The sequence below is a fragment of the Vitis vinifera genome, chromosome 1 (assembly GCF_030704535.1).
Source record: "Vitis vinifera cultivar Pinot Noir 40024 chromosome 1, ASM3070453v1".
NCBI lineage: Eukaryota > Viridiplantae > Streptophyta > Magnoliopsida > Vitales > Vitaceae > Vitis > Vitis vinifera.
In genome coordinates this window covers 9,336,057-9,361,739 of record NC_081805.1, presented here as the reverse complement: position 1 = coordinate 9,361,739, position 25,683 = coordinate 9,336,057, and the positions used below count along the sequence as shown (strand labels likewise).

Here is a 25,683-nt window from a genome sequence, read left to right as displayed (position 1 = left end):
CGTGTGGCGCAGAGGGTATCTACCTTACCTCACCAACAAATAAAATTTCACCTTCACCCGCTTGAAGGAAAATCAGAAACAAAAATGAAACGTTTTTCTCACGGGTTCATTTCACATGGGCCAATCACGTTGAAGAAGTGATCCAGCTGCGTCCCCACCGGGTGATAGAAGCACCTTCCCAGTGGAATTCCGGAGCTGGTGCTCTTGTTTCCATTAGCTTACAAAACGAAAATACGCTCACAAAGGAAAGAAGAGGCAATTCGTTGTGATTGCAGGGGAAAGCCTCTTTTCAGATTTATTCGTTAGAAGTTTCATACTCTCAGATCCAAATCCCTCAGATCTCCGAACTAACGTATCCGGATCTCGATTCCCTCATTCAGATTATCTATTTCTACGATTCCTTTCTGATCTACCGGTCCCTGCTCCTCGTCCATTCCGGATCCGATCGAGCTCGCCAGAAGCTTCACGACGGACCCAATCATGAATCCCTTCTCGTCCGGAACGCGCCTGAGGTGAGCCACGGGTCTTCATCTTCTTGTTTTATCAGGTCAAGTGCGTGAGACTTAGGAGGAATTTGTTGTTATGCCCTTTAATTGAGGTGTGTTGTGGCGAGGTTGCTTGGTTTTCGGTTTGTTTGGTCGACTTGATTGGGGAATTTGAAGAAATACATGGTTTTCGGATTGAATTCACAAAATTGGAGAAGATTGTGTTCGAGTCTTAGTGGATACGTGCATTTTTTCCGTTATTGGATTCATTGGTAGTCGATTTGTAGGATGTGTTAGTTTTCGTTTTTCAGTAATAAATTAGTGTAATGCTTGTAGCTTTGGGTAGGATCATCAGTTTTCTCATTGAAGGATTATTGTGAATGACTATTATTGATTGACATCTTCATTACTGACTCCACACGGATATGGCTAGGATGTGGGAGTACTCAGATTGATTAATTGAGTGTATTTTTTCATATTCGCTACTACTAACCAGATTCTCTATCTGGTTATCTTATCTGATTAATTGAGTAATCAGATTGAGTGCTTTTAAAATTTCAAAGATTCAATGTCCATTATATTTTGTTGTCAATAAAATAGCCATGTCCTGATTCTCCTGAGAGGTCCTGGGTGTGTTTGAATCCTGTCGGGCATGTATAAGATGTCAAGAAAATATATTTTAGTTTTTTTATGGGTTTCGTCTGTCTGATACTTGTCCAAGTGTGTCAGAAGAGTATTGTGTTTGACATGGCTCAGATGTCGTTATAGTTTATCTTTGGAAGTGTCAGTGCCACAAAACCAGAGGAATGAAGTTGTATGGACTGGTTCAGTGCCAGGAGGTTATTGCCTAACTTAAGAGTAATTTTTTTATATGCAACCCAGCTATTCAGATTTATTTTTTATTTTTTCATTAGACATTAGGTTTCATAGTGCTCCAAATTGGAGTTGCAATAAATCTGTGGCAAAAAGTTTAACTAGACAATTGGTCACCCTCCATTTCTAGTTTCCAAAAAGTAGTGCGTAATACTCAGTGACAACATCTCAATAAAACATTTGAGAAAAAAAACCGGGAAGACTATAAGAAGGGGAATATCAAATACTGAGCATTTTTCTAACTTCATCCTTTCACATCCCTATGTACTTATACAGGGCTGCAAGCTATAGGCCTTGTTCATGTCGCATGTTCTCCCACAAAGTTCACATTGCCATAGTTAACCTTAATACTCTCCTCCACAAGGCCATTATGATCTTTTCTAGAAGGCTAGCATGCAAAAAGGTCAAGTACTTATTCAACTTGAGGCTGCTTGATTTTGTCACTCATGCCTCTTCCTGTCATCTAAATGGTACTTAAATCCTTGACCCTTCCCAACTACAAGAATTTCCTCTAAACCTTGCTTTCTTTCTCTTAATACTAATCTTATTTACCTATCAAAAAAAAAAAAAAAGAATTTCCTCTAAACCTTTTTAGTTCTCCCGTCAATGCAAGATGAAGTGATGAACCAAAAATTTTAATCCTTGAACAATACATATCTGATTAAAATATATATAATGGGAAGCTTGGTGTGAGGATATGGCATTCATTAAATGAAAGCTGGATTTGAATATTATAAAGGAATTTTTGGTGCACCATTTTGCTTATCTTTTCAGAATCTTCAATTTGCACTTTGAACACCTGTTTTTTAGTCTGAAGTCAGTGGAAATTTTTTCCTTGTTTACACCAGTTAGATAACTTATCTTCATTAAGTGCAATTCTGCAAAAATAATTGCTTTCTCTTTCTCTGGTTCATGTATCTTCAATGTTCAGGAAATTGTTTGATTCTGAAAGGTTCAAGAGGGAGTTTGTTTAAATTAGAACCTGGAATTTGTCAATTATGTTGCTTTTACAATGAAGTATTAGAGAGAGGATAAACTAGAAAGTGATATGTTTCATAGTATGAGTTACTTTTACGATAGATGTAGTTCATATTGGATTAATATGTGATAAATCTTACTGCATGAGTATTTCTCCCTCTCTTACAAGTTGTGATTGGAAATTAAAGCTATTCCTGCCACTCCCCTCCTCAAATGGTTTCCATCATAAATTTTCCATCCATGTTGTTTATAACCATATTTGCTATTACTTGCATCAAACAGTTTATCGATGTATTTGCTATGTTTTCTTCTTAAGTGGATATTAATTCTTAATAAACTAAAATTCTTAAATTGAGCATGTTTATCCCATCGTGTGACATATGTTTACTATTTTGATGTAGGGACATGATTCGGGCTATCCGTGCTTGCAAAACCGCAGCAGAGGAACGTGCTGTTGTAAGAAAGGAATGTGCTGCTATTCGTGCATCAGTCAGTGAAAATGATCATGACTATAGGCACCGTAACCTAGCAAAGCTCATGTTCATTCACATGCTTGGTTACCCCACACATTTTGGTCAAATGGAGTGCCTGAAATTGATTGCAGCGGCTGGATTTCCGGAAAAGAGAATAGGATATCTTGGCCTCATGTTGCTTCTTGATGAAAGGCAAGAAGTTCTTATGTTGGTTACAAACTCATTAAAACAGTATCCAATTCTAAGTAGGTTTTATTTTTCATTTGCTTGACTAATTTCAGACCAGGCAGCTGGTCCTTGTCTTTACCAAGATAAACTTTATCACTAGTACGATCTATCAAAAAAAAAAAAACATTATCGTTGGTACGATATTCTTACAAAGTCGAAAAGAAAAAAAAAAATCATCACTCCTTTGCAGGAACCTTAACTTATATTTAGAGATCTCAATCATAACAACCAGTACATTGTGGGACTTGCTCTTTGTGCTCTGGGAAATATTTGTTCAGCAGAAATGGCTCGTGATCTTGCACCTGAAGTGGAGAGATTGATGCAATTTCGAGATCCAAATATTCGGAAAAAAGTAAGCATTCCCTTTTTTTTTTTTGATAAGTAAGAGAATGTATTAAAAGGCGCAAAAAGCATATGAGTATATGGGATGTATACAAAGTGCAAATAGGAAAGAGAGAACACAAAAAAATGCTTTGTGCCTCATCCAAGCCCCAACCAATCTATGAAGTCAACCATATGTCTATACCCACCACCTATAACCTAACCCACATATTGAAAGAATCTCCTATTTGTAGATAGAAGACCCTATTGGTTTCTTTTATTATCATTTGGATAAGAGAATTCATTTTTGATAGATAGCATTTATATTTTTGTACCTATCATGACTTGAACTTGGAACCTTCCACATTACCACCCCACCCCTTGCCTCTTGAGCCAAGTCTCAAGGGCATATTCAGTCAAGGACTTTGACACTTTAGTAATATAGGATTTGGATCTTGGCAATACTCAAGAGTTATCACCTGCGTACTTTAGTTAACTCGTTAATAATTATATTAATTCTAGAGGGTTAAATCCACATATTTGCAAACCTTACCTATCCCCCCAAAAAAAAAAAAAAAAAATCCACATATTTGCAAACCTAGGATTGGAAAAGAACAAAGAGGATAAACTTATATAGATGACTCAACTAATTTTTTTTTTTTTTTTTTTTGATAAGTAAATTTTTATCCTATTAGGACTTGAATTTGGAACCTCCCACAACCTTTTTCCACCTGAGCGAGGCCTTAAGGGCTATATAGATGACTCAACTATATTGCCTTATAAACTTCCATTCCTTTTTTTTTTTTCAAAATTTTTTTATGGTTGTATATATATGGAGACTCAACACATGTTCTCAAATGAAAGGGGGGTTTACAACTCCTGTTCCCTTCTTCGTCTAGAAGAATGGGGGCATGATCAAACATAGGCTAGGCAACAACTTCTGAGAGAGACCATTAAAGTGATTTTCCCACTCTTCTGAGACTAAGAAATGGTCTAGCCTAGATGAGTATTTGTTGCTCAGGCCACCACACTGGGTGAAACACCCCCCTAGCTAGGGGTAAGTCCTAAAAGGGCTTTATTCCTTAGAGATATTCTCCCAAACCTTAAACCTCCTTCTTAGGCCTGCATATTTGAATTCAAATAATAAGATGATCTTTCTTTCTCTCCCTAAACCTTGATCAAAGAAAGACCCTTCGCATTTTCTTAATGCTTGTTGCCATTAAGGATGGGATCTTGTACAACGAAAGGAAATAACTAGGGATGTGAGACAAACATGATTGAATTAGAGTTATTTTTCCGCCTAAAGTCAAAATACTTTTTTTCCACTCATCCAACCTTTTTGAAATTCTATCCATGAATGGATCCCAAAAGATGCTAGCCTAAGGATTTCTCCTTTGGTGGAAGACCCAAATAAGGTAAAGGTCATTTAGAAACTTTACATTTTAACAACAAAGCCAATCTACAAATTCGATTTTGGCTTGTATTGATTCCTAAACTTAATTCTTGAAATGCGCCCAAAAATCAATAGGAGAAGCTTAAGATTTTGCAACTCTTCTGCATTAGCATTAGAAAAAAAGATAGTGTTATCTGCAAATTGCAAATGTAATACTCTTGTTCTACTTCTTCCTACTAATAATGTGATATCCCACCAAAGGAGAAATCCTAAGATGCTAGCCTTAGGATTTCTCCTTTGGTGGAAGACCCAAATAAGGTAAATGTCATTTAGAAACTTTACATTCTAACAACAAAGCCAATCTACTAATTTGATTTTGGCTTGTATTGATTCCTGAACTTAATTATTGAAATGCGCCCAAAAATCAATAGGAGAAACTTAAGATTTTGCAACTCTCCTGCATTAGCATTAGAAAAAAAGATAGTGTCATCTGCAAATTGCAAATGTAATACTCTAGTTCTACTCCTCCCTACTAATAATATGACATCCCACATTGGATAGGGGGAAAAGTTCCTGATGCTATGTAATTATGAACTCCTCTTAACCCTATAGACGCGTTTTAAAGCCGTGAGGGCCCCCTTGGGTTCAGAGCAGATAATATCTACACGGTTGGGTGCGAGTCGTTACAAATGGTATCAGAGCTGATCTCCAATCCTGGTATGGGGGTTTGTTTGGCTTCGTAGGAGGTGTTTGTCTGTTTGGCCCTGCAATCCCATTAGACACAACAAGGATGTTGTGTCTGGAAGGGGGGGGGGGGGGGGGGTGTTTGTGACATCTCACATCGGATAGGGGGGAAAGTTCCTGGCGCTATATAAGTATAGACTCCTCTTAACCTTGTAGACACGTTTTAAAGTCGTGAGGGTCTCTTTGGGTCCAAAGCGGACAATATTTACATGGTTGGGAACAAGTCTTTATAAAGTACCCTTCCAAAATACCATTTTCCCCTACTCGTATTAGCATACTACTTAAAATGCCTACTGTAGTGGTGAAAAGGAAAGGAGAAAGAGAATCTCCTTGCCCAAATCCTCTGGTTGCTTTAAACCGTCCCTTGTCATTTCCATTCACCAAGATTGCAAAACTTGTTGAGGAGAAACGCCTCCTCATCCATGATCTCCATCTAGTATGAAATCTCTTACTATCTAGTGCATGGTCCAACCCAATCCACGTGTTCATAGCTATGGTCTCCCTTTCACCAACTCAAATAATTAAATTTGTTGACTAGTTACCTCTTTTGGATGTGATGTATATCAGGACTATGAAGTTGCTTGTCAACCATTCTTCACTTTTACTTGTCAACCTTTTGCCCTCCTTATGGAGGAAGGGCACCAATGGTCTTATTAGGAGACAAACTTTCATATTTAGATATTATTGCTAATGTTGATTGACTAGCCCATTGGCAATCTATTTCTCATTTTTGTGCTCTTATCGTTTTCGTCCATTTTAGAAGTGGATTGAGATTTTTTATCCTCTTCATTATGTTTTTCTCTTGGAGGCTTTATGAAGAATGTATTTTGACAATTTCAATCTTAGCACGATAGGAAAAAAGAAAATAAAAAAGATCATAATTCTCTCATTGAATAGAAGGTCAATCATTCTTTGTTAGACTACTCAAGATATATTTACTATCCATCGTTGTTATTATTTGCTAGGTTTATTTTCTTTAGGCTTTGGTCAATTTGTTGCAATTCTTATGTTTGTTGTTGCTTTTAAAAAAAATAAATTATACCTGAACCATATATATATATATATATATATATATTTAGGGTTTAATACTTAATGTTTCTCTTTATTTATTTGGTCTATTGTATGTCTTTATTCTTTCTTGACTTTGAATTGATTACCTACTTTGTGTAAAAAATAGGCAGCATTATGCTCTATAAGGATTATAAGGAAAGTTCCAGATCTGGCAGAAAATTTTATGCATCCTGCTACCAACTTACTTAAAGAAAAGCACCATGGAGTTTTGATAACTGGAGTTCAGCTTTGTACAGAGATATGCAAAGTCAGCGTGGAAGCCCTTGAACATTTTAGGAAGGTAACTTGACCACGTCCTAGTCAGTATGTTGCCTGCATATTGGAAACAAACATTCTGTCATATTGAATCATATGTAACTTTCTGCCCTGTATTGTGTGGAAAAATTCTCTTGATTTCCCCCCTCCTTTCCCCTTTCCATGTGTTGGTCATTTGACAACATGATTGATGACTATATCTGCTACTTATGTTCTGCTTGAGGTGTCATGCTGCAACAAAGTCCATGTGAAAATGCACAAGAACTCCATTTCATACAACTGAGCACAGATAATTAGAGTTTCTTCATTATATTACCCAGTCTATCAGCCAAAGGTTATCCAAAAATGCCAAGGCTAAGGTGCTTGGATTTGGAGGTTATGCCTAGCTGCAACCTTTTTCCCCCCTTTTTCTTTCTCATGAGATTCAATTTGATCTCTACAGAAAACAGTTATAGTGTAGCCTATTAAAAAGAAGAAAGAAGATGGAAAAGAAAAAGAGAACCTTTTGATATCCATGGAAAGGTTTGTATCAGGAGATATCCAAACAGTTGAAGCTATGAATTTTATGCACTGGAGCACATAATTGATAGTATGATGGCTTTTTAAGGCTCCAGTGTGGATCAATTTTGATGAGTGTATGTAAATGATTCTCATAGAACTTGGTTGTTTTTGCTAATTTTCTATCCTCTGTTTTCAATTTGATATCTTTCTGGCCAGCCCTTTTCATGCCCAATCCATGCCAATGTTGTTCTCTGCAATGGACATATCGTATACTGTTTATTCATGAATGAATACTTATTATTACTTAATTAAGGAAGGAAAAAGGGACAAGACTTTTTGCCAATCATTGATCATTGGAATCTAAAATGGATGGAAATTGATCAGATTAAAAAAAAAAAAGAGGAAAAAGGAAGCAATCACATTTGTTTCTACCACAACTACTAATTATTTACCCACCGGGAATTCTCACTTGGGAGGATGATGACCTTTGGTTGCATCTAATCTGAAACTCAAGGGAATTATTTTTGTCCTGTGCTACCCTACTAAGATTTTCTTCTCCAGCCTACTAATTATTTGGTTGTGCTCCTAACAACTAGGCTAAGTCTAAGATGCCTCACTGAGGTGCTCGTCCATTTAGAAATTTCTTCCTATAAAGCTTGTGGTAGCTGGGAAATTCTAGATTTCTAGTCCCTTTCATTTCATTTGCATTTTGGGCCTAAGTTATCTATGAGAGCCATCTTGTGTTCCAGAAGTTTCATCTGACTTTGCTGAAGAACATCCGTGCTTCATACAAATTCCACCAAGTGCTTCTTGGGATAGAAGAAATTGGCATATTTCCTTCTGACAAGTCTCCAATCACAGTAGTAGTTGTGGCCTCCACTTTGGTTCTCACAAGAAATGCCTAGTCTTCTTTGATGATGCTCCTAAAATACATAATTTCCTGCTATCTCACAAACCTTTGACATTCCAGCTAATAGTGTAACTAGAAATACATTTCTGTTAAAGTTTTTTGGTTTTAACTTATAACTGATAACATCTGTTTTGAAGTAGGTTAAGAGGGTACAGCAGACTAGCTAACCTTGCATTCTGAATACAAATATACAATAATAACGTTGTGTTTATAATTTAGAAAATATATATGGATGTACAATAATGCCTATTTGGGCAGATTGAGTCTTTACATAGTTTGTGTTTTTTGAAAATGAATACCAAATTCTACCCTTTTCCTCTTTCATTGCTTATCTTTTAATTATTTCATGTATTGGTAATCAGCTATGGAATTGTTTCTTATTTAGCTACAAAATTTAGTGATTTTTTCTTGAGGAAAGAAACTGACCAATGATACTAAGAGGGTGTTTGTTTTTTTAGATTTTTGCTGAAAGCAATTTGCTTTTAAACTTTAGGTTGTTTGTTTTTCTACTTTTTCATAACTTATTATAAACTTTTTACTGAATAGAAAAAACCAAAATATTTGGCTTTTTCTAAATGGAAAAAGCAACATGTTGATTTTTCTTTACTTTTTAATGCTTAATAGAAATAAAATATTACTAAAACAAACAATCTAATACTTAATACTATTAAACATTAAAGTTCTATTTAGAGTTAAGTAAAAAAACAAACACCACCTAAGCTTTGACATGCTATTGGTTTTCCTGTTGTGACAAGTTATTTTTCTGTTATTGTAGAAGTGCACAGAGGTTTTGGTCAAAGTTCTAAAGGATGTTGTGAACAGTCCTTATGCACCTGAGTACGATATTGCTGGGATTACAGACCCTTTCCTCCATATCAGATTGCTTAGGCTTTTACGGGTGCTGGGCCAAGGTGATGCAGATGCTAGTGACTGTATGAATGACATTCTTGCTCAGGTCTGTTGCTTCTATGCTTTCTCTTTCAACCATACTTTGTTCTATTATTTGAGATATAGTATTCTGGTAATTGGCAATTTGTGCTTGCAAGTCTGTTCACGTCAATGATCATGAGCTGCATTCCAGTGAAACATTGATTGTTTTTCCAATCTTCTTTTATAAATAAAGAAATTTTATTAAGAGGAAAACAAAATATACGTTCACCTGACGGAAAGCAGCTAAAAAGCACACACTAATAAAGAAACAATGAGTGGAATTTGGATTTTGTGGGTCCAGCCAAATTTTTTTTTTTTTTTTGCTTGGGAGGCAGTGTGGGGTAAAGTTTTAACCTTGGGTCAAAGGTTGGTCTTTAGCAAATAGGTGTTTTTTATGCCTTGGACATGATGAATTTATTGATCATTTGCTACTCCATTGTGAAATGACATGGGTTTTATGGGAGCTGATTTTTGTACTTTTTGGGGTGTCTTGGGTGCTTTCTTTGTCTGTTAAAGATACTTTGCTGGGTTGACATGGTTCTTTTGTGGGCAAAAAGCGAAAGAAGGTTTGACAAGTAAGTCCTTTGTGTTTGTTTTGAACAGTGTGGAAGGCCTAGAACAACATTACTTTCTGTGATGTGGTTTTTTCTCTTCAAAAGCTGAAAAGGGAGTTTGTTTGTTTTCTGTGGTCTGAGTCTAAGTTATTTGTAGATGAGTGCCAAGTACCTAGGATTAATACTAGGAATGCTTAAGGGTGAAGAAGAAAGAAAGAAAGAAAAGGAGAGAAGATTGAATGCTAACCCTTGACCCTTACCCAGTCCCATCAATGAAATTCAGAAGTGCAATATTGGCATTCCTGAAGCTAAACCTTTGGAAAGAGAATAGAGGAAAATGGCTTTCAATGACTAATTAGTTTGCTCTTACTCTTTGGGAGTTATGCCATTTCACCGTCTCTATATGCACCAAATAAAGATGTGCCTACACGTTCACATCTTCTGGCATTGGTTGTCCACAATTCTTATGTGCTAGCCACCCATGGGAATGCCCATTGAATCTTAAAGGAGAACAAAAGTTTCTAAAGATTATAGGCCCAACCATAGTGAATGCGAAAATGATTTGTAGACTCAAACTAATTTGACTGTCACAACATGATTGCTTTTCAACAGGGAAGGAGGATGTGATCAACCATATTGTCTTCTCCTTTGCACAAATCCTCCTACCCCCCCACCCCCCACAACACACACACACACACAACCTAGAGAGTGCTGAAAAGACCTCCTTCTAAGAAAATGGAGTCTCTATATGTTCTGAGTCATCACTACCAAAAATTTCAAAAATCATTCCATTGATGCTTGGGTCTCCAATCTTCCAACTCAGAAAGAAGGCTATGAAAAGTGTTTACCTCTCCCTCATTTATGTTTGCATCCTCAAACAACAATACTCCATTCGCCTTAATTTTAGCCAAATAATTGACTATTTTATGTAAGAACTTTGTATTTTAATCTTCCTTTTTAAGCCATAATTCTCTTGTTTTTTTGCCTCTATGAGACTTCTTCCATTGCTGCCCACTTGCAATACTCCTTCATTGCCTTGTTTGAAAGAATGGTTCCCTTTCCTTTGCATCCTGAAAACCAATCTGATTTAGAGTTGCAGCTTTGTTGGAAGTGACATTTGCAAATACCTCTCTTTTCCAAGCTTAAAGATCATGCTTAAGGGGTTTCAGCTTGGCTACCTAGATGTGGCTATACGAATCCCTAACAGTGTAGTGCACCCACCAATTTCTAATTTGGTCTTTAAACCCTTTCTCTTTCAGCCACATATTTTCAAACTTGAAGGGCGTTGTACCCATCCCTCAGCCCACATCCATCTCGTAACATGGGAGTGTGATTAGAAACTGATCTTGGCAGAACACTCTGGTTCAGACCAATGAAATGATTCTCACATTCTTCAGAAACCAGGAAGTGATCCAACCTAGATGATGACTAATTCTTCAAATCACCACACAGTAAAATTTCCACCTACTAGAGGGAATCAAGCTCTTCAGTGATTTTTGAAAAATGCCTCATTTCAACTGCAGTTCTTAGGTAGTTCCTCCTTTACTTAGAAAACTCGCTACATTGAAATCACCGTTGATCACCATGGGTCATTCCAAATCCCTCTAATGTGACAGAACAATGTCAAAAAATTCTTTCCCTAATTTGGACCGGCCCATGTACCCCTGAAAACATCCAAATAAAGCTGAGTTCGTTGTTTTTGAACACCCTCCTTTCTTTCCATAACGAATAATACAGGTGCACAGGAGTGACCCTCCAAGATAAGAATCATGCTAATTAAGGAGGTTGCTTCTCATAGAGGACTGCATCACCCAAGCCATTCTAAATAGAGAACAAACTAGTTGCCACAAGATTTTTGCCTTGGAGCAGTGGAGAAGCAAGTGTTCAGCTGACTATTTATCTGCTTTGGAGCAGTTGAAAGCACACATTGTTTACACATGTCCATACTAATGTCCTCACTATTCCTTGAGTAACCAAGGAGCGAATGTGCAAATTCACCATCTACACCTCCTAATCATGGAAAGATCTAAAAAACAATAGGACTTCAATGTCATTCTTCTTCCATTGCTACCCAAATATCCACAATCCTATCATATTAATAGAAAGCAATTCTGAGCAACGTAGAAAATCAATATTTTAGAGGATACTCCCCACACCACCCATCAAACCAAAACTTGGCTCTGGATCCATTCCTTACATAAATACTAGTTCTAGGCTAGAAATCGTCCCAACTTCTTCTAGTAGTTTTTTATAAATCCACTCCATACCCTTCCTCCACCTCTTTGGAACCCTAACTCTTGTCTATCTCCCTAAATTTTTCTAAAATAATGCAGCTCCATAGACAATCCTGCTATGCTACAAACCTCCTCAACCATTTACTAGGTCCTATTCAGGGTAGAAAGGCTTCTAATTTCTTACCCCCTTTATCCTTATACAAAAACAAACTGTTATCCACTTGAGTAAAGTCCTACTTAGGGTAGAAAGGCTTCTTATTTCTTATCCCCTTTACCCTTATACAATAACGTTCTGTTATCCACTTCACTAGATGCCTTCGGGGAAAACATATCCCCACAAGAAGTCGTGTTGAACATTCTTGACAGGATCAATGGTTGTCTTAGTAATGGCAGATGGGGATACACAGTTACCCTAGCAAAAAAAAAAAAAAAAAAGGAAAAAAAAAGGGATACACAGTTAGTCAGCAAACTAGAGAGTATGCTTTGATGAACTTCAGTCAGCTCTCCTTGGACCAGTAATGCTTCTTCCAGGATGCAAGCCTCCACTTAAAATGTTGTTCTAATGGATCTCATGCACCATAGGACTTGAATGGAGCCCCTAATGAATGACACAATTAGAAAGCAAGCAAATTCCTTCCCTTCTTCCAAAAATAAGCACCTCCCTCATTGGTATGAGCTTACTCTTCTGAAGATCGACTTTCAGGTCAGCAATTATGTCAAAGTAGATAAGAGTCCATCTCCAGTTCATTAATTGCTCTTTCCCAGCTTCACAAAAGAGTAGCATATCATTCATGAAGAGGAGATGGGAAACCTCCACCCTCTTTTCTCTATTCTAAGCCTTGAACCAACTGATAAAACTGTCCTGCACTGTGCTGGAAATAAGACAAAAAAAAAAAAAAAATGCTCGTATTACTAAAACAAACAGGGGAGAGGGGGTCACCCTCCCTCAAGCCCCTGGAAATCTGAAAGAAACATGTTGGGTTCATTCACTAAAAATAGAATCAAATAGTAGAAATGCAGAGTTCAATCCAGTCCATCCATTTATGCCCACAGCCTATTTTGCAAGCACCCCTCCCAATCCCTTTTTTTCTAGGATCTGTAGCTTTGTTGGCTATCAAAATTACATCCAACACCCACATCCGCACCCCCACCCCCACCTCCCACCCTCTACTTTTTTTGAATCATTTGGCTTCTAGTTTTCCTTGTAGAGGCCCAGTGCACCATGGTTCACCCGCTTTTCGCTGGACACCTTTTTTCATGTGTGGCATGTAGGCTTTTCGCTGGACACCTTTTTTCATGTGTGGCATGTAGATTGTTGTTATTTGCCTATGAAAAATGTACTGCATAAAGGGACAGAGTTTATTACCTTACATGTGTTTGTGCATGCTGCTATTATTTACCTAGAAAAAAATACGCTGCATAAATGGACAAAGTTTACTTACTGTGGTTTCATGACATGCTACATTCCTTTTCTAGGTGGCAACAAAAACTGAGTCAAACAAAAATGCTGGGAATGCCATTTTGTATGAATGTGTTGAAACTATTATGAGCATTGAAGATACTAGTGGCTTACGTGTGCTTGCCATCAATATCTTGGGAAGATTCTTGTCAAATCGTGACAACAATATCAGGTAAATTTTCATTATTTTTTATTTTGGAGTTCAACCTAGGCATGAATATATGGTCTATTTATTTTTGTTGATTAGATTCCTAAGTTGCTATTATCATTGGGTTGACATTTTTTGAACAGGAGCACATAATTTCTCCCTGTTAAAGATTGGTTCAAATATCCTTGATAGTGTTGTGCTGTAAATGTCATGTTAAGAGATCTTTTTTCCCCTGAGATATTGCTTCACAACAAAGTAAGCTTGAAGCTTGTAACAGTCAAAAGTTGCTTCTAGCCATATAGCTGACATAAGGCTTGAAAAACAACCTATGGCCACCTAGGTTAAAATTTGACCATGTGGATGCATGGGTATTGTCGACTTATATTTGTTTTACCACCGAAGTTTGCACTGTTGGAGGTGAAATTATGATCTGATCAATGATATTTTTGCATTCTCATTTGTTTTCAGGGATTCTTTGGTAACCTAAAACTAATTGCATGCTCTGTTATTCTTTGGCCCTATAGTTATTCCAGCCCTTAGATTGGATTATTTTTCATTAAATGTTATTCTGGATGCATGCATTTTGTCCTCCTCTTATCTATCTCCATATTGGCTTGTCCCTTTTGCTATTTTATATGGGCGAACCTAATGTTGTATGTCAGATATGTTGCATTGAATATGCTGATGAAGGCTATTACAGTAGATGCGCAAGCAGTGCAGAGGCATCGGGCAACAATTTTGGAATGTGTAAAGGTATTGTATGGCAATGTCCAATTTCTTGCTGGGTCAACACTTCAACAAGTTACTGGAATCTTGATTGATAAAACTCTAAAAGAGTTTCTTTTTTTCTGCTTTCTTAGTTTGTTTTACTTTTTTCATTCTTGACTGGCCTATAAAAGAAAAGTGTTTATTATCAACTGAAACACACATTATTAGTTGAAGATAGTTATATTGTACATGATTGTGTGGCTGCCTATGTTCTTGTACTTCAATAAATACTGTAATTCCTGGACCAACATTGACTGGGAATTTGGGATGCAAACTTCTTCCTGTGCACTTGCTAGTGCAGCAAATAGTTTTGTTTTACCCATATTGAATCTGTGGTTTTTTTTCTGTTTCCTTTTTCTTCCGTTTTTTTTTTTTCAAAATGAATGTTCTTTATTCTTTTTCATTTTCTTGCATTTTGATTAGTGTAAGCTGTTATTAGTACATGTCTTGGAATCAAATCAAATAGAATGATTTTAAACATTTTTACATGATGCAGTTTGTACACGAAATCAAATGCCCATTCTTGTATGTCTTCCAGTCAGGGATACCGATGGGTCGTGTCATGTTGAGATAAGAAATATTGTGAATATAGTTTAACAAAATGCGACCTGTTTGATAATCATGTCAAAAACCTAACATGAACACAGCTTGTCTATTACATGAATAACAAGACACAATCATTTTGTTTTAGCCTATTTAATAAATGGGTTAGACTGGTTATAAATTGACACAAATAACTTGTTAACACAATTCTAACCTGTTAACAAAATTCTAATCTATTAAATCTATTAACACTATTATAAACCATTTAATCTATTTAAAATTTAAAATTTAATTTATTTAAAAAAAAAATACTTTTTAGTTGATTTAACTTTCAAGGTATAAGTTTTATAATCTTAATTAATTTAATTATTTAATTTTAATTACAATATGTTTATAATATGGAAAATAAATTAAAATATTAATTTTTTATTTTTTATTATTTTATTTAATGTTTTAATTATAAATTATTTTTTAATCTTTATAATGAAATCTATAAAATTTTACTTAGATATTTAGTTTTTTTAACTATATGATATTTATAATTGAAAAAAATAGTGCTAATTGTTATAATTTTTAAAATATATAAAATTAATAAATTTATATGGATTAAATGGGTCATGAGCAGGTTGGATCATAAATGGGTCATTTTGACACAATTAAGCAAATAGCTTAAATGAGTTAGACAGATTAAATGGTCGAACACGAATATGACTCATTTATCAAACGAATCACGAGTCAACATGATTATAACATGAACATGATTGCACGTAGCCCAAACCTACTAAAATTCGTGTAGTTTTTTAGTTGTGTTATCGGATTGTGTCAAAATTGCCACAGCCACTTCTAATATACATATAGAAAGCTTGTAACTTTAATATTCTCTTTCAGGATTCAGATGCTTCAATTCGGAAAAGGGCCCTTGAACTTATTTATGTTCTAGTGAATGACAGCAATGTGAAGCCTTTGGCAAAAGAGCTAATTGATTATCTTGAAGTAAGCGATCCAGAATTCAAGGGAGATCTGACCGCCAAAATTTGCTCAATTGTTGAAAAGTAAGTTAAACACCAAAAATGTTCATTAATTTAAAGTTGTTTTTTACCCTTCTTTGTCTGAGAAGTTGCATTTTCAGTTTGCTTGCTGCTTGTTGTATGAACTGTAATATGCAAGAGTAGTCTCAATGCATCAAGCTACTTACTATGAGAACTTGATGTGGTTCTGGATTGATAATGGTTCCCTGCATAGGAAAAATAGTAGGTGACTTGAAGTAGTGTACATCCATCACTCTCCACTCTTACACACCATTCCCTGCCTATTAAAACTTTGGGGTTGATGCATGCTCCATGCCTCCATCCTAGCAAAGCAACATTCATTAGGAATTTGGTCAGTCAATTATCAGTGTGTTGCATTCTGTCGATTGTCACAATTATCTAGTACTGACTTATATGTAGATTACACTTTGTTTCATTTTAATCCTCATATCTTCTCCTACTGTGGGTATAGACTAAGTTTATGACTTGCTACACACATATCTGAATGTACATAAATTTGTAGAATTAGTTGACATAATGAACCATAATAAAAGATCGGAACTACTTTTGGTCTTCCAACTTTTCTTTTTCTGGTAATATTCTGTCAAATAATGTTTACTATTCATGTTTTAGGTTTTCCCCTGAGAAAATATGGTACATTGATCAGATGCTCAAGGTTCTTTCTGAGGTATGCATTAAAGACAGAAATTCGTCCAATCTATTGATTCTAAATTGCATATTTGAAGCTTGTTTTTGAATTTCAATTTTTGAAATATTAACTTGGGGTGCATAATAAAACTCAAATTATCTTCGCAAATTTAAATTAACTATTTGATAACATAAATATGATTGAAGTTTGAAAATAATTTATTATAGGACTTGGAAAATACAGTATTATCAATTTGTATGTGATGTATTTTAACAAATGTTGTATCATTTTAATATAATATTAAGTCGATCCATATGAAGTCCCTAGAATAACTATTTAAGTTTTTTTTTATCTTTTTCTTTTTGTCTGAAAAACAGAGCACATGTCAATAAAATTATTGTTTCAATTTTAATAAAGTGCTTTTAATTTTGCATATATATAAACTACTGAAATCAAAACCTTTGTCATATAAATATTTAGAATGAAAATTAGTTTGCAAGTATAATATATGTTTAATTTATAATTTATGTAGCACATTAGTAATGATATATTCTTGTTGTTGTTATTGCTATTAATTTGATATAATATATGAATAAACTAGAGGAGTTTAAGTATAGTTGGAGACTTGAACAAGTAAAAAACTAAATCTAGTTAAATTTTTTAAAAATATATTAAAAATTTATTTTTATATTTATAAGAACAGGGAAAAAAATCATAGAAAATATTGATAAGCTAAGAAAGGATTCAATATTTAAAATAAATTTTGAAAGATGAAAATGCAATCGAAAAACTACATTATGCTCTAACTGAAAAATCTAAGTTTTAGACAAAAATTTAGTGACAAGTGCTATGAAATTTATGTTATCAAACACATTTAAAAAGTGAAACCTGCCATTTTTTTTTTCATTTTTCCGTGATTAGCTCTTTCATTAAATAGCCACTTAGTTTTATCTCTAGCCAGGAAAAGCATCAAATATTTGGGATAGATAAAGAAAATCGTGTTTGGCAGTTTTGCTTACTCTACAGCAATATTTACTGTTGAGTAAAAGGTTATATTTTTCCTTGCAACTTCTTGTCCGTGTTCTCTACCTTCCCTTTTTCTCATATGTTTTCAGATAGGACCATTTTGATCCTAATTGTTTTAGCCTTTAATTTGTGTCACCTTTGAAACTATTTTCTTTTTTTTTTGAGCATTTGTTAACATGACAAACTATATGTTGTTTCTAGAAAGTACTAATCTCTATGCTACACTTCATAGGCTGGAAATTTTGTAAAAGATGAAGTCTGGCATGCCCTTATTGTTGTAATAAGCAATGCTTCTGACCTCCATGGATATACAGTAAGGTCCCTTTACAGAGCATTCCAAGCATCAGTGGAACAGGTATGCAGGTTTAATATGAAATCCTAATACTTGAGTACCTGGGGGCCTATTTGGTAGTGGAAATGTAAATGCCTTTTTTCTTTTTCCAGAAACAATGTATTTTCAAAAATAAAAGCAAAAGACATGCTCATTTTAGACCATTTGCAATTATTAGTGTGTTTGCATGCTTCAGAACATTAAAACCGTTTTTAAAGTTTTCCAAGATAGAGTCATTTTTGGAGGATATTTCTGTAAACAGTTTCTAAAAGTGGGTGATTAGACATGTTTTCTGGATCATTTTAAGTTTTCTTTTTTCTTTTCTTTTTTTATATTTAGTTCTAAAAAAAAATCTGTTCCCATTTCCACTACCCAGTAGTCTCTGAGTGTTCATATAATCTATTCTCTCACTCTTTCTTAGAAGATTGTTTTGATATTTTTATCAGGAATGCCTTGTACGAGTGGCGGTCTGGTGCATTGGAGAATATGGTGAAATGTTAGTCAATAATGTTGGAATGCTTGATATAGAGGAACCTATAACTGTGAGTTCACCTTCTATTTTCTATGGTTCAGTTTCTTTTGTAAATGTCTACAACAGAATGCTGGAAATATTATAAAATTTTGAGAATGTGCATGCACTATGGAAAGTTTGCAATCATAGAAGTTGACTCAAACCTTCTGCTAAGGTTTTTATAATCAGAATGTCACATTTGTTAAAGGATGCCAAGGAGAGTGAAAGGGTGCAGCTGAAGTATTCAATGTTTAAGAAATCAAATGCTGCTACATGGTTACAGTAATAAACTAAGGTGGTTCACCCTTGTGTTTCATTTATATGTCAGAGAGATAAATGCTTACAATCAACTATATTATAAATTGTCAATAAATGGAATGACATTAACACCGGTAACATATATTTTGCTATTGGCATTTAAAAATTTCATTCAAAATATGCTGGTAAGTAAATTCAGGGAATTTTTTCTTTGATGCCCGTAAATGTATTTGTACCATAAAATATTTGAAACTTTATTACCAGCTTGGTGTATTGTTGATTCCATTAAAACTGTAATCCTGAACAACTTAAGAGTCTCCACTTGAAAAAGGGTTCATCTTGTAGGGGCTCACCTTTGTTTTCTTCCCTTCCTCTCTAATTCCTCACTGTGCCTTCCTTTGATGATTTTCTTCGCTATTGCTGGATGTAGACTATACAGTCTTCTCTAGCAGTCATTCTCTCCTGTTTTCCCTTTTAGGTTCTTTTTTCTTGTTAAAATCTTTATTGCTTTTTATAAGTTTTCTGAAAACATTGTAAAATTGTCAGCCTAACATACATAAATGTGGGAAAAGTTCTCATTGCTGTATCTTATGTGAATGTCACTATTTAGTGGCAAAAGTTGGATGCATGGACTTGCTAGTGTGTGTATGTATAATTTCTTATTTTCTTTTCTTGTTTGAAATAATCATTTTCTTGTTTTAAGTAATCATTTTCTGAATATGTAAAGCAGGTAACAGAGTCTGATGCTGTGGATGTCATTGAGATTGCCATTAAGCGCCATACCTCAGATCTCACAACTCGAGCTATGGCTTTGATTGCTCTCTTAAAGCTTTCATGTCGTTTCCCATCTTGTTCAGAGTATGTTCATGCCTTTTCTTCTATTTAAATGTTTATAAGTTCTATTTCCCATGATCTTCCTGATGTAACTTTTTCCCTACTGACCCTTAATATATGCACAGCATTTGTAAAACTTCAGAAAGTGAATGGCTCTTATGTAAATGTTTTCAAACTAGCCATTGCATAAGTTTGGAATGTTTATGGCTATCCTGTTGGTTTTCTGATTTTGGCTATCTACCCTTCATAGATTTCATTTCATTATTAAGATGGTTTATTTTCTCATTCCTGTGTCATAGCTCTCCTGCGTATTTGGATGCTTAGTTGTGCAACTGAGGCTTTTTCTTACCTTTAATTGGTCCATAGATTCTTTTAGAAACTCTTTCTAGACAATTTTGCTTGAACTTGTGTCTGGCAATAGCGCCTTGACTCTCATAACTGTGGCCTAGTTATTTTCAAATAAATCATTTGGAAATTTATCTTCCAAATTGTCCTTTGTCTACTTCTCAATTTGATTCACTTCAGGTCTGTACAGAGCCTTCTATTGAAAGTGAATTGATCACTTAACCATGTTCTATTTTTGAAGGTTAAATAGCCTGGTTTAAGATGGATCTATTTTAAGAAATGAATTCTTGTCCTCTCTTCTCTTAAGTTATAGTAATTTTGTTTCTTTTTAAGCAAAATAATTTCAGTTCCCTTTTCTTAATATCCTCTGAGCTTCCTGTTACAATTCCTTTGTTTTTGCTCCCTTCTCTTTTCTTTTACATTCAAGCCACTAATTGGACGTGGTGATCTCTCATAGTTGTCCCACTTATATCATCTCTAAGTCAAATTTGTGAAACCTTTTCTTTGTCTTTTGCTGTTGCCATTTTTCAGTAAAGTAAACCTGGTTTGTTTGTGTCACCTTTAGAGTCTATCATATTTTCCTCCCTTTGTTAAATATGTTGTACATATCTTTATCTATGTTGACCTCCTTTAATGTATCTCTTGTCCAATGTCTTTGTTAAGCTACCAATATGACCCAAAGGCTTAAGTTGTTAGGTAATGGGCCGATAGTGTATATCAATCTGACTTGGACTAAAACATCAATACACTACCTCATTGACGGCCTTCTTTGTGCTTACATATGTTCTTTGGAAATTAACAAGCACTGAAGTCTGAACTTATGACCTCCCAAAAACCAAGGCCATGATACCATGTTATGCTAACAATTTGACCCAACAGCTTAAACCATGAGGTATTGGGCTGGCTATGTATATCAAGTCAACTTAGTTGGGTTAAAGGCCGAACATATGATTTTACTATAATTTCTTCAGCTACTTTTTAATGGAATTTTTTTTTAATTGTTCTTTAAATGTTAATTATAGGAGGATAAGGGATATAATTGTCCAGTGTAAAGGAAGCCTTGTGCTTGAATTGCAGCAGAGATCCATTGAATTTAATTCCATTATTGGGAAGCATCAAAATATCAGGTATGCATTTGAAAGTTGTAATATTTTGTATCATTCAGTGCTTGATGTCTTTTCCCCAGAAATTTGCCACATGTAAAGCATATCCATCTTTTAAAGAAGTTCTGGATGAATGTCTACAGGTCTGTGCTGGTAGAAAGGATGCCAGTTCTGGATGAGGCAACTTACAATGGAAGGAGGGCTGGTTCTATGCCAGCAACTGTTTCAATGTCAAGTGGGGCTTCACTTAATCTTCCAAATGGAGTTGCCAAACCCCCTGCTGCTCCTCTTGTAGATTTACTTGATCTAAGTTCAGATGATACCCCTGCACCTAGTTCTTCTGGTGGTGATTTCCTTCATGATCTTCTTGGTGTTGACTTATCTGTGGGTTCATCATTGTCAGGTTAGTTTTTGAGATTCATATCTCATGATCACCTGAGAAATTGCATCTCTTCCCATTATTTTCCAATGTATGCTAGCTCTATGCATCTGTTTTTGTATTCATTATCCTTCCACTTGTATTAGCCTTTTTTTTTTTTTTTCTGTTTTTTTCTTTTTGGCTGCATTCAAGCAAGTGTTAACATTTTCCAAAGTCTGGCTTGGTCTAAGGCCCCTATTTTCAAAATTTCATCTGTTTGATCATTAAATTAATGAGATAAAGTGTTTAAATTCTCATGATCTTAACAGGCAGTGGCTCAGCTTCAGTCTAGCTAAACTAGTAACTAACTAGACTAAGTAACTAATGATTTTCGTGTCACAATTAATTGCTTCTACCTTTTTCTTTTCTTTTGTGAAGATGAAGTAAAAATTTTTATTTTCCCTCATATTTGCTTCTTACTACAGCAAGGAAGGATCAACTTATCACTATATTTATTCCTTTTACTACTTCCTAGTGTGGGATATTCCCCATGTGGCCACAGAGCTACCCAAGTTGAAACAAACCCAACCCCCATTTTGCCCATCCCTACCTTGCACATTGGAAATAGTAGCCACATATATTAGAAACTAGTATGAACACATGTATAAATATTAAAAACTGTGAATAATAATGCATTGGATGTGAATCAATGAGGCCTGCCTGCCAGATATCATATTTTGCTCTCTTGTAATATGAATGGTGTTTAATATTTTTTAGTTACTCTATCCCTTTGTACTCTTGGAGTACAATGAGGAAAAAAGAAAAATGATTCTGCCACTTACTCTCAGAAACTCAATTGTGGTTCTTTCTACCAAATGCTCTCATACAACATATTGAAGGCCTCTGCAGCCCATCCTTGAGGCTTGAGTAGCTTTTTCCTGCTTGTAAAAGTGCATTCTACTTCTTTGTTCTATATGAGGACAACCATTTATTAGGTTGTATTTTCCTTTATGGAATTAGTAATAGCTTGTTTTGAAGTTGAAATTTTTCAGTGCTCTGTTTAAGATTCCATTTTCTCTATCATTTTTTATTTTTTATTTATTTTATTTTTTTATGGTAACTTATTTAATCTTAAATGCATATTGATTCTGACTCTCTCCCTCTCCTGCATTTCAGGTATGACTCAGGTTCCAAAAGCTGGTACAGATGTTCTCCTGGATCTTCTGTCAATTGGAACACCTCCTCCGGCACAAAGCAGCTTATCTACACCTGATATTTTATCTTCTAGTCAAGATAACAAGATGCCAGCTCCCACATTAGAAAGACTGTCATCACCTTCTTCAATATCCATTCAAGCCTCATCTCCTGCAGGGGCTGCTCCTATGATGGATTTGTTGGATGGCTTTGCCCCCAACCTACCATTGCCTGGTAAACACTTGATTAGCACTTGAAATTTACTAGGCTGTAAAGTTTGTTCTCAAGATAATGATTACCATCTTCTTCTTAAACAGAGGACAATGGTCCTGTTTATCCATCTATAGTCGCATTTGAGAGCAGTGCCTTGAGGCTAACGTTCAACTTCTCCAAGACACCTGCAAATCCGCAAACAACATTGGTCCAGGCCAGTTTTACAAATTTGTCACCTAATATCTTTACAGATTTTATTTTCCAGGCAGCAGTCCCAAAGGTAACACTAGATGACTGTCAATCTGTTGAACTCTCTGTTTCTTCTTCACTGTATTACTTATATTTCTGTTAATATGTCAATTTGTAATTTGACCCATCTATGTGTACTTTTTCCAGAATTTCATAAAGTAGTAAAATTCATGTTACTTTCTGTTTTTCCCAATCAAAAAAGTAATTTGCATATTCACGTTTCTATGTGAAGAATTAAGTAGTTTTCAGGTAGCTAGTTGCAGTTTCAATTTTTTCTGCTCACTTTATTTTCAAATCGTGGGGAAAAAATTGGTATGACTTAAATCATGGTTTCTCATCATGGTCCTACATTTTTCTGTTCTAGAAGCTTGAGTTCAGGTAGTTAACCTTACAGTCTTCATGAATCTCATGTAATTTAACAAGTGCTATGCTTTTGTGCTATTCTATATTGATTTTTGATTACTGGAAGTTTGTTAAGTTTGATGCTGAGAATTTAAATTCATGTGATATTGTCACATTTTTTATACATGCTATTGAGATATCTTTTGGTGTTTTTGAGTCACAGTTTCTTCAGTTGCACTTAGATTCAGCCAGTGGCAACACACTTCCTGCAAGTGGAAATGGGTCTATCACACAAAATTTGCGAGTTACTAACAGCCTACATGGGAAGGTACATGAGTTGCGTTTTCTCTAATATATGTGCTCATTAAATAATATCTTGGCAATTTATTTTCCCATTGATTAGAGCAATTCATTGAAACAAAAGATAGTAATTTCTGTTAAGGCAAACATGAACAAAGTAGAAATTGTAGAAGGCCATCAATCTGTGCATGAACAAAATCAAAGAATTCTTGTTTTTTAAAGTAGTGGAATATGATGTATTATCATTTGACCAAAGTCTCATTCTTAAGGTGCCTAAGATGGCATTCTGCATCCTTGAAGTGCTTCTGAGACATGGAATCGGGTGAATCGATAATATTTATGGCTTGGCTTGTATATTGAATTGCAAGATGACCACCTTAAATCTGATTCTCCATGAGTCTGCAGGGTACAAATTATTTCCGTCTTAATGTGGTGGCACATGGTAGTGGAACTACTGGAAAGTGGGGATAGAGGCTTTAGTTAATGCTTATCCTAGGGACAACTAACTAAGTCTACATTTGTTATTGCCTTCTAATTTATGCATTGGCATACTTGAAAAAGAGGTTCAAATATGCCATGGAAGTTGGATATGCGGATTGCATGAGAAAATAAAAGCTCATGGAGGTAAATCATTTAATACAGATATATATGCCACAATATTGGATAAAATGATGCAGTGGTGGCTAAAGTGTCTGGATTTTCCAAGTGATATTTCCTGTCACTCTGGCTTTATCACTCATCATGTACTTGGTATTTTGCATGAAACGTTAAACCCTTCCCAGTCTCCTCTACCCTGCCATCTCTCATACAAAAAGGTTGGGAAGCAGATGGGAGACTGTTGTTTTGCATTATATTCGTGGATATTGAAGGAGAGAATAACCTTGTCTGTAGGAATTATCAGTTTTAAGGTCAGAAACTTCCTTTTCATTCAATATGTCACTCCAAGAATTCGAAGTCCGTTTAATGCTAACTTCACAGAAACCACCTCTGCTGCGGCACAAGCTTATGTATGCCAGGTTCTCCCCTATTCCCAAGGGAAAAAGAGGAGCCATTGCCTAGAGAACACAAAATAATTGCATAAGCCTTTTTTCTTCTCAAATGGTTGAACAGCCTTGTTTAGTTATAATGCAATATCTGACATGCATTGTTGAAGTTAACATAAATCTGATCAATATATAGGCTGTGAATTATTTCATGTTTGCTTGATCTTGTAACACCAAATAAACCCAAGAAAGCCCTATACTAATTTCTTGGATCAGTCAGGAGTCATTTCTGCTCTGCAAAAACTCATCTCTTTAAGAACTTTTTTTGCTCGTTAGATACTTCATTGTTACAAAATCCTGTCACTTTCAGAAACCTCTTGTCATGCGCATAAGGATAGCTTACAAGATGAACAACAAGGATGTCTTGGAGGAAGGACAAATCAACAATTTCCCTCGTGACTTATGAGGTGATTTAAAGATAGTAAAGATGGTGCTGTGATGCATGGGCTCTTTTTTCTCCTTTTTCTTTTTTCAACTGAGAAGTGTCTCTTTGGTTGTCTGTAGTCATAGTGCAATCTGTTGTTTAATTCTTATATTTTTGGGTGGTATGTCCTATAGCAATTGGGACTTCGTTTGTATGACTTGAATTTTGGGGTCTGCCAAATGGCTTAGCAATTCTATCCTATCCTTAGCTGTTTCAATGTACATTATGATAAAATATTTGTTTACGGAAATTGAGGAAATTGAATTTTGCATTTGAGGCAGATGGAAGGGAGATATGGTATTGTCATGCTGGGAATTTGAGCTATTGCTATCACTATTGCTATTGGTATTTAGCTTGGATCAGTTGCATCTGCTAGCTTTATTGTTAGAGATCACATAATTCATTAACCCCACACTGAATTGCAAATCAGTAATGTAGCTTGTTCAATTCTAGTTGTAAATTCTTGGATTTATTAATTTCCTTTTCAAGATATAAAATTAAATCAGGTTCTATATTTTGCTTGAATACCATTATGGAAATCTCAATGAAAAGTAAAAAATTTGAACTCAATTATTGGGAATGCTGTAGTTGTGTCCACAGGAGTCGC

At 35.2% G+C, this 25,683-nt stretch overlaps 2 protein-coding genes across 3 annotated transcripts in view; one reads left to right on the top strand and one right to left on the bottom strand.

Moving 5' to 3' along the window:
• The window catches only part of LOC100243227 (uncharacterized), an 86,199-nt gene that overhangs the window by 15,908 nt on the left and 44,608 nt on the right, over positions 1-25,683 (bottom strand). The window lies entirely within an intron of this gene.
• Positions 150-25,356, top strand: LOC100241508 (AP-1 complex subunit gamma-2). Its single transcript, XM_002265154.4, has 18 exons — positions 150-512; positions 2,738-3,040; positions 3,248-3,389; positions 6,673-6,846; positions 9,008-9,187; positions 13,427-13,581; positions 14,220-14,310; positions 15,757-15,920; positions 16,530-16,584; positions 17,804-17,926; positions 18,349-18,444; positions 19,402-19,529; positions 20,873-20,977; positions 21,097-21,356; positions 22,488-22,739; positions 22,823-22,998; positions 23,533-23,637; positions 24,963-25,356. Exons 1-18 carry the CDS (start codon positions 481-483, stop codon positions 25,056-25,058), a joined length of 2,637 nt encoding a protein of 878 aa, XP_002265190.1. The 5' UTR covers positions 150-480; the 3' UTR covers positions 25,059-25,356.